Source organism: Stigmatopora argus, chromosome 3, assembly GCF_051989625.1.
Source record: "Stigmatopora argus isolate UIUO_Sarg chromosome 3, RoL_Sarg_1.0, whole genome shotgun sequence".
Taxonomy (NCBI): Eukaryota; Metazoa; Chordata; class Actinopteri; order Syngnathiformes; family Syngnathidae; genus Stigmatopora; species Stigmatopora argus.
This window is the reverse complement of record NC_135389.1, coordinates 9,574,743-9,585,187: the sequence shown is the minus strand read 5'-3', so window position 1 is coordinate 9,585,187 and position 10,445 is coordinate 9,574,743. Positions and strand designations below refer to the sequence as shown.

At 37.9% G+C, this 10,445-nt stretch overlaps 1 protein-coding gene across 1 annotated transcript; it reads left to right on the top strand.

Annotated features, from left to right (window-relative positions):
- Nucleotides 1–1,027: 1,027 nt before the first annotated feature.
- syt8 (synaptotagmin VIII) lies at nucleotides 1,028–10,311 on the top strand. Its single transcript, XM_077596630.1, has 9 exons — nucleotides 1,028–2,143; nucleotides 3,286–3,399; nucleotides 3,522–3,694; nucleotides 4,787–4,879; nucleotides 5,464–5,631; nucleotides 6,773–6,940; nucleotides 7,110–7,227; nucleotides 8,368–8,501; nucleotides 9,285–10,311. Exons 1-9 carry the CDS (start codon nucleotides 2,122–2,124, stop codon nucleotides 9,546–9,548), a joined length of 1,254 nt encoding a protein of 417 aa, XP_077452756.1. The 5' UTR covers nucleotides 1,028–2,121; the 3' UTR covers nucleotides 9,549–10,311.
- Nucleotides 10,312–10,445: the final 134 nt, after the last annotated feature.

The following is a 10,445-nucleotide window of genomic DNA, read 5'->3' as shown; positions in this document are numbered from 1 at the left end:
TGTATGTTTCTGTTTTTTTAATATCTCATATTAAAATACATATTTCTGGGATTTGATGGCTTTGATGGAAATTATTTTCATTCATTCCTTTTTTGAGGTGTTGATTTGCTCTGAAACGTCAGGGACAACTTGATGTATTTGGCTTCATGGTGTCCACTACAAATATTTTAGATGAACCGATGAGTCTTCCCTCACCTCGCACCAGTCATAATGAAACCAAGTAGTATGACAGACCTTTCAAATTTCATGGACTTTTTAGACAGTTTCACAACCCATCTCTAGGTGTCTGTAAATATTTGTTGCTTTTTTCAAGGTCAGGTCACTGTACGTTCTATTTTCCACTTTATACCTGCTTGTGCTCTGTCCCTTAAATCCTACCCGTAGAGCTAATATCCTCTGAGACCACCACGGAAATGAGACCACCACTGCCATCTAATGTAGTATAAATGGAAAATCGCGTTATCGTACGATGGCAAAAAACAACACAAAGTTTCCCAGTACTTGTGTCTAGGAGAATCAGTAACCACTACCTCTAATTCCACAAAAGAAAAAAACAAAGAAAAATTCCTTAGTTTTTCACATAGACATCCTCCATAAGTAGCTAGCCATTCATCACATGACTTTTGTGTGGGAATTTGACAAAGAATATGTCCTTGGTTTAAAAAGAATTAACTGCCAAGCAAACAGGTAATACATTCTAAAACGCTTGACATAATTCTCGTATATAGTGGTACCTCTCGTTACAAAATTAATTGGTTCCAGAACTTGGATCTTTCGTAAGTAGAGCAGTATTTTATATGTAAACTCTCTAATTGTCTTTTGGGATATGCAGCTACTTTGCCAATACACCTTTGTTTTCAGATATAATTTCCCCTTTTTTCTACTTGGAATTTTCAGTCCTCGACACCTCTCGTGGTTTACATTGCACTCGTCATTTACCTAAGACGAAAACAAACCTTTTAGTGTGTACTGAACAGGCGTGACACTTGTGCTGGTCCTGCGGGTGAAAGTTCAAGCTCTGCTAAAGGCAGAGGAGAAGCAAGAAGAGACAACAGATGGTTAGTAAATGGACATGATGGATTCAGGTAAAGTTATCTATAGATATCTATGTTATATATAGATCTCAGCCATTGCAAGATTGTTTTTCTTGGCTTTGTTCATATCATCACCTTATTGCTTTTAGTGGATGTGGTCTTATATGATTTTTTTATATGCTTTATTTCAAGTGAATGACAATACCTCGAATGCCTGCACCAAACTGAAGTGTTGAACACGGCCTTCATTAAGTGTCACACTTTGCCATTTAGAACAAAGTCAACAACCGAACACGCTACACTGGTTCTAGACAAACATTTTGTGTGCACTTGAGAAGGATCAGGATGTGTTTCTCTTGCAATCCTTAAAACAGATCAAATATCAAAACCTATTTAAACCATAACCTTATTCTTTGTGGGGAAAACCCCATACCTTATTAGAACTCCATTCTTGACTTAATCAGACTAACTGTGACTGTTTTAGACTAGATACCTACTTAGACATTACATGAAATCTTGTTATACAACCTAAACCTACTGTAAATAATTGGGCTTGGGTTGAAGTGAGACCAGACTAAACTTATCCTTGAATCTAGAACTCAATGGAAGAAACGTAGACACTTATTTCACTCAATCTTCTGTACCGCTTATCCTCACGAGGCTCACAGTGTGCTGGAACCTATCCCAGTTAACCATAGGCAGACAGCAGGGCAGAACCTAAACTCGTTTCCACACAGTCGCAGGCACTTATTTTCTAACCTACTAGTTCGAGGGCAAACAAACATTAGACAAGCCCTAGTGCTATTTTGTCTAAAACCTGAACCTACTTAGACTACAAGTCTACAATCTAGTACAGCAGTCTGACTGCAATCTATGCAGTTGAAATAAATTGTGATTGTTGTCCAGGAAATTCCTGGAATTTAGGGAGAGAGGATGCATTTGTGCACCCATCAAACATTCTTTAAAATGTTTTGAGCTTGTTCTCTCCATGCTGGACCCCGCTTCCGTCCTTTCTTGCTCTTTCCCTCCCTTCCATGTTTGTCAACGTCCCAGCTAAGTGAGCGGCTTCCCAACATCCGTCTTCGACATGCAGGCTTTCTGGAATATCAGTGAGTAATTTTCATCTTGGCTTTATTCATCTTTAATTTGGTAATTGTGCTGGCAAAAATGAAGTTGATTTTTGTCAACAATGCAACCTGTTTGTTGAGGGTGGAGCAGTTCCTCCTCAGTTTCTTTAAGTGCTTCTGTTTCACCCAAAAAGTACAGAATTTTGTGTTAAAATTTAAATTCCTAAAATGTATTGAAGACGTTTAACATGACATCTGCTGTGAATCCTGAGTGTTCCCCATTTTTGTGAGTTTTAGATTGGTCAGCGTGGGACATTGTGTTAGATTTGCAGCACTTTCTAGTCAAACTACATTTATTTTGTCGACATGTAAATGTGTCACAATTCAACTTTTCAGGGGGAAAGATACTGTAATAATGCTACTGTAAATTTATGTCCTATAATATAGGCATGTATCTTCTTTTTCAATAGTTAATGTGAATTAAAATTAAATATTGTTCATTCATTTTCCATACAACTTTTTCATCGACATATGGAGAACTTGCAGTATTCAATCCAGCATGCGTTTTTTTAGGGATGTGGGATGGGACCGGAACACCGGGAGAAAACCCATGTATAGATTGTTTTTCCACAGTTGAAACAGGAAGAGTTTAATACTTTATACCCACTCTTCAATATCTTAAAAAAAAAAATTCACTGGGAGATAAATGACGTTTGTTAGATTAGGCATGATTTATAGGGGATTTGCACTCGTCTTGGTTGTGCCCAGTCCACATCCCACAACAGCAGAGGTCTGCTGTATACATAAAGAATTATTGAATTATTGTACATTATGAAATGAAGCATCGTTGTTTATTTCTGTATGAGTAAAAAGGCAAGATTAAAAAATGACTCCGCTGTTAAATAATGTACAGCAAAACCCTAATCTGAATTTGATTACACCCTCATTGGGAGCCAATAAAATACATTTAAAAAGTGTACAAAACAATTCTGCACTATACCAGGATCGAGAACCCTGGATCTATAAAATAGAGGGAATGACACAAATATATCAGTGATATTGATTATTCATTATTGCTTAAAATGATTCAGTCTGACTATAACGTCTACATTATAAAAGGTTGTGATGGTCTTCTTATCTCACATTCTGATCCCTTATCTTCATCTTCATCATGTCATTGCCAGGCATTGTTCCACGTTTAGATATCAGCCCACCTTCATTTTCATTCATCACTGACATCTTCGATACAAACGAAACAGCCAGTGGCTTTGTACAAGGAATCATCGATGAAATTCCATGTTGGTAACAAATTCATGGTTATAAGAATATACAAAAAAAAACCGAGATGTAGTAGTTAGGCATGCTAAACCTTTCAGAATTAACTGTCTGTGTTGCATGTGGCTTTGTACTTATGTTTCAGTGCCTGAATGGGCCATCTATCTGTTGGCGATATTGGCCGTGATTGTAATCCTGCTTCTTGTGTTATGCGTGTGCATTTGCTGCTGCAAACACAGAAGGAAAAAACGACAGAAAAAGCAGCAAGAGGCTCTTGTTAAACTGAAGCAATCCAGTGGACAAACCAACACTGAGCAGGTAAGTAAAATGTTTACACAATCGTAATTATTCGTATGTATTTGACTGATTTAAGAATTCAAGGAGCTTTATAGTTATATTTTCCCATTTTTTGGCACAGAATGTAATAACTGAGGTCCAAATAAACCATAAAACCTGAAAAAAAGACCACAAAATGATATTTAAATACTATTGTTAGATTGTGTGATTATGAGAATCATTTGTCATACATTTGCTTTTGCAACAAAGAATGCGTGCGTCTTTGAGGAATTTAATAAACAGATGTTTTTTTTTTAATTAATTTATTAATAGAGGCTTTATTAAGAATGTTAAGATGTAGACGTGGTTGGAAAGTTCAAGTTTATCGCAATCTGATGGCCTGAGGAATTTGAAAACATGTCTTGTTATGTCTTGGCCAGGGTTTGTTATCTGAGATAAGCTAAATGTTCATGTGCCTTGTTGCTGTATAATTGGATTGGATTTGATAACTTCATTCATCCCGTCTTCGGGAAATTTCGTTCAGCGCTTACTGTTAGTCCGGTGGTCCTAGTCTGGTCTTGTTTATTTCTAGCAATGAAGGTTCAGGGTTGACCTGTCCTTTGATGTGTGTTTCAACATCTTGTTGTTTGTTAGCAACTTTGTTTATTGGTCAGGGACAATGTTCCCTCTAATTTTTCGTTGGTCTGAGCAGAAAGTCAACCTCCCTGAGCGCACTGAGTACCAGTGTGAGCGACATCATCGGTACTCGGATGATTCGCCTAAAGACGTTTCGCCGACGGACGTTTCGCCGACGGACGTTTGACAGACGGGCAGGTCGCAGAATGAACGTTCGGCAGAACGTCCATTCGGCGACCTGTCCATTTTTCATGTAAAACATGCTGTAAAACACGAAAAACATAAGTGGACAGAACTACTGCCACTGGCTGCCGCTTAAACGGCGCCATCATGGGTAAAAAAAACGATTTTTTTTTTTACTGCGCGCCATATGATTGCTGCTGCGCAGAGAAGACGAGAGTAGTGCGCAATTGCGCACGCGCGCAGCTTAGAGGGAACACTGGTCAGGGACTATCATTGATTTGGCACTTTCTAATGTTTAGTACTTTTTGCAATCAGGTTCAACTCGGGACAAAGGAAGTGCAATTTGCCACCAAGCAACAACGAGGGAAATTGCTGTACTCGCTGGAGTTTGACCCCACTCTCTCTGAGGTGAACAAAATATTTTGACCCTGGGCCTCAAGAGGCTTTACACAATAAAACAGACAAACACATTCATTTTGTGTATTTAGTGAGGGGTGATATGTGCTATTCTAGAGAGACATTGCTTTGTCAACAGAAAGTGCCTCCACTGGGAGCTGGTGGAGAGATATTGCTGCTACAGGAGTATTAACAAGTATGAGAATAAGGGCAAAGTGGGAAGACAAACAAAAATTGGAGAAAATCAGACCAAAAGAGTTTCGGCCTATAACTCCTAGATTCAGCACTCACTTATTCTCATCTTTTGGCCGTGTTCAGCCCTTCTTTTCAAACAGATTTCACGTATTTCAAAGAAAATCGCCAAAATGACTTTACAGCCTCCTTACTGAGATTGCATATTATGACCATGACAAACATTGCTTACATAAGTAAACTTAAGACTGTATTCCCAAGAAGCCCTAAGACTAGGTAAGGTTAGATCTGAGATCATATTACCGTACTAAATTAGGAAGACTTTGAAAGATGCTAGCAATCTATTTAACAAACCCTTGATCGTGTTCTTTGCTGTAAAAGTTCTGGCTCATTGGTGTCTGTAGCTCAAGGTGGGTGTGAAGCAAGCTAGCAGTCTGAAGGCCATGGACCTGGGAGGGTCTTCGGACCCCTACGTCAAGGTTTACATCCTACCTGAAAAAAACAAGACATGCGAGACCAGAGTCCTGAAGAATACACTCAATGCCACCTTCAACGAAACCTTTAACTTCCAGGTAACATGATAACAATCAAATTTACAGCTTGCAGCCAAAAACATCATGGATAGTATTTCTTTCTTTGTAGCCGTCTACTATTTACACAAAAATAAACCCAGTAATCAAGAGCCCCTATTTAGGCTATTTTATACCTTGGCATAAAAGTTACGCTAAACCCAAAATCCAGTCACTGGTAACTTTGAGTACAATCCACCTTGTAAACCTAGAACCTAAACTCAGTTACCTGAAGATTATTACATCTCAGTAGCAATGATTTTAGTGAGAGTGGACCCAAAAGCTACCATACATCTAGGCAAATACATCTAGACAACATCCTACCCTAGTTGGACTAAAAAGGATATCCCATTCCAATCCAAACACAATTTCATGGAGCCTATATCTATACAGAAAGTTAGATTGGAAACTGAATCTGCCTGCAGAGTGGAACCCAGTCCAAGTTTAACTATAACCTAACCCTAGTTAGAATGGAATCTAAACCTACTCAGTAGATTGCAACAGTGGGTAGTGTGAAACTGTTTTCACTGTTTGGGGATTTCTTAGTGTCAATAAAAAACCATACGTCTGAATGAACCAAAATCCAAGGGTCCATTCTTTGACTGCTTTTTTTTTTTTTTAAACTACAGACACATGCTTCCTGTATCTCAGATTATGGAACTTTACACTATCTCTTATCATACTAATACAGATGACATATAACTCTACATTTTAGTGACACCACATGAGGTTAGTTTTCCCTTCTCATTGAGTAAATGTATTCATCCATTAAACACAGGGGAGACAGGTGATACTTTTGAACACAAAAAAGAAAGGGTCAAAGATTAGTGATCACTTTGTGCAAAATGTAATTAACTTTAACAGCCATTTAAATGTTATCACCATATATGCCCATTACTAACTAAAAAGAGAATTTAGGGGGGGTTGTCCAATATTTTTAGTAGATGGGATTAATGCAGTGGCTTTTTTTACAGGTTTTATCAATCAGGAAGCTCCAGCTAATCTAGAATCGTGCTTCCCAGAGTCCTTATCAATTTGAGAAAACTGTACCATGTACAATGGTCATTGGTTAAGTGTATTTAAAAAAAGACCAATACCAAAATATAGCTGTGGATTAATTGAAGCGTTTTGATTTTGTTGTCAGATGTCCAAGACAACGTTGGTGGAGTCAACAGCTGTACTCCAGGTTTTCGACTTTGACCGCTTCTCTAAGCATGAGATCATTGGAGAGCTACGTCTAAAATTATCACAAGTGGACTGGAATCACGTCTTGGAAGAGTGGAGGGACCTCCGCGAGCCCACCAATGAGGAGGTTCTACATAAACCTACTATACTAAAACAGTAAAAAACCCATATGTAGTTTAATCCTAAATGCTTTAAACCCAAACATAGGTAGACCATTAATATGAATTTATTGAGACGAGATCTGTGTGCCCAAATAAACATCTACTACTCATAACTCTATTTTCAACCAAATTCAGGAGGAGAACCTGGGTGAAATCTGCTTCTCTCTTCGCTACGTTCCAATATCCAGCACATTGACGGTCATCATCCTGGAAGCCAAAAACCTCAAAAGCACAGACCTCAACGGAAGCTCAGGTTAAATCTTCAGACAACCACAAATTTAACCCACCACAAACAAAAACAAAAAATGACTTGAATCCTAGAATCCAGCTAAATTCAACAGTCCCCATCAACAGACATATGACTGGCTGTTTAGTCATTGCTTTGGCTATTAGAGCATTTTCAATTTCAGTTGATGGGGTTGGATTTGTAACTGTACAAGGTTTTTGATTTTTTTTTTCTACAATCCGGTGTGTTTTCGGTTTTAACTCGACTTAGGTTCTTGTCTTACAAAGTTGGATCTTGGCAAGATGTTGTTTGATTGCTGGTGCCTAACTCAACCAACAATGGGCAGTAGGCAGGGTCCACCCTGAACTGGTTGCCAGCCAATCACAGGGCACAAGTGGACTAGCAACCAATTACATACACATTCACACCTAGGGACCATTTTGGAGTGTTCAATCATCCTACCAAGCATGTTTGGGGATGTCGGAGCAAACTCCACACAGTAAGATCAGAACCCACAGGGAATTTAACACTTTAACTCAGGACTGTAAGGCAGACATGCTTACCACTCCTAAACTGTCCCGCCCATGTTTGAATACAGTGTAAAAAAATGTTTTAGGAACGATTGCGAAATTGGATTGGTTTATAAAGAAACCTAAATTTTAAATTTCTACTGTGTACTGCAAGGTGCCAGCACAGTATTCTAAAAGGCTCTGAGCAGACTACAAAGAATGCAACATAAAATGGCTACAATGAAAACAGAAAGAATAAAAAGAAAATCTTATTCAAGTTGTAAAATAAGCTCAGTCGTTCTGATCATTTCAGGCAGCATAGCAGGCTCTCAAAGGTTCTAGGCGATGCCACTGAACTAACATAACTAAAGCTAATGCAAACTCCCAGAGGTAGAAAATGAAGGCAGGGCATCAAATGACATACGAGAGAAAGCAGTATGACTCACCAAGTTTGCGCCGTTTTATACAGCAATGTTTATTCTCTTGGATAGCTAATCCTGAATGTAGACCAGGAAGCAGCTTACTTGCTTAATTAAAGATGTGTCATCCTTTTATTTAATTAGAATCAACAGTTGAACTATAGCCTTATATTATTGAAAATAATATTGTCATATTGGGTTTGTTAGTAGTAATTGTTGTTTTCTTTTGTGTTTTTAAGATCCGTATGTGAAGATGCAACTAGCTCTAGACAAGAGGAAGTGGAAGAAGAAAAAGTCAACCATCAAGAAAAACACACTCGACCCATACTACAACGAGGCATTCACATTCAAAGTGACCCTGGAGCAAATTCGGGTATGTGACAATACTAACAAGAACATATATAGCAATTTTTCAAGTGTAATGAATTCTTTTGCCCTTCTTGCCTTCCAAAAATGTATTTTTTCTTCCTATCCAATGGTGATGCACCCCCAGAATTGGTTGATGCAAAGCTAACACTGGTTTCTAAACTCCTCCTAATTAAAAGAGTTACATCTTTTAAGGCCATTCTCACGCCTCTAAAAATATGTTGTTCTGATGGAAAACTAAAATGAATTAACCTGAACCTACTTCCCACTCTACTGCACATCAGTGCACGTTTACACACACCCGCACCAATTTATGGTCTACACTCTACATCAAGGGTGTCAGACTCTGGTTGGTTTGCGGGCCACTTTAACGTCAACTTGATTTCACGTGGGCCGGACCATTTTAGATATAATATTTAGATTTTTTTTTAATAAATGGATTAAAAGAACTGGATTAAAAGCCCTGAATATTCAGTTTTTTATAGATCTAAAACAATGGTTATTTTAGCTTTTTTTCATATATTTTTTGATTTTACAAAATGATTTTTGAACTAAAAACACAGAAAAAAATGATTAAAAAATTACAATTATTGATTTAAAGGGGGGAAAATCAGGAAATTTAATATAAATCTATTCTCTATATTTTAATTTGATCCTAAAACAGAAAGTCGGCACTCATGATTTACTTTCCCGGGCCACACAAAATGATGCGGCGGGCCAGATGTGGCCCCTGGGCCACCACTTTGACACATGTGGTCTACATCCTGTCATCACATTTGTGTTTCCCCAGCGTGTCAATCTGGTCATTTCCGTGTGGGACCATGACTCAATGACGCCCAATGACCCGACAGGCAAGATCTTTCTGGGCTGCGATGCACCCGGCAACCAGTTGAGGCACTGGGCCGACATGCTGGCCAATCCGCGGCGACCAGTTGCCCAGTGGCACACATTGCTGTCACCAGAACAAGTCAACGCCGCCCTTCCTCTCAAGAAAAAGATACCGTTTGCCAATGTTGAGAAAGTTCACCTTCTCCGTGAACTAGCTTCAAAATGAACCACAAAGTAGTTTAGGGAGTTCATAATTGAATTTTTTTTAATGATCTAAAAATGAACTAGATCAGAGTTGTTGTTTTTCTGCACACTGTGCTGCTTGAACATAGAGTAAGTTTATTTTTTTATTTTTTTTTATTCCTGACTTTTCCCAAAGGAACATGTAACCGTTTAAATGTGTTATAATGGTAAAATATTAAAGGAAAACTAGGCATACTATTTCTCAAGTCAAGTAAAAAGTAAAAGTGTGCTTGTCCAAGGCCAGACACAATTCTTGTACTGTATTTATTACATTGGGGAGCCTTAATATTTGCTTCTGCAAAGTAGAGTAGGGCTGTTAAGAAATGTCTGTTTAAACATGAACATGAGTATTTGTCAATAAGTTAGTGTTATTCTGTTGATTCTCCTTGGCAAGCCATTTTTTCCCACATTGTGGTAAAACCTCTCTTTATTTTTTTATGCACTAAGTCCTGGAATTCATTACAGGATTCTTTTAAACTTGACTCTCCTTTGTCATTTAAAATAAAATACAAAATACTCATTTCAGCCCAGTTTTTAAATGTTTTGTGTTAAATCATTTTCTCTACATTAGATGATTTTTAGACAGTATTTTTAGCTGTTTGTATTTTTCATGTGGAATTTGTTTTCTGCCATATATATATTTTTCATTTTCTGTCATATTTTTGTTATGACAACTGTAAATACTGTAAGAATTGTACCTCAATTGATTTCTTGTGCTTGAATAAAGGTATGTATAGTGTACTGTATTTAGTAAATATAGTATGTAAATACTATTTACATGTGCACTATTTTGTGGTAGTTGTGTTCCCATTGGACCTGAGAGGCAATCAAGCAGTTGCTGGGTCATCGTCTTTTTTTTTTGGTCTGGTGCTTCAAGCCT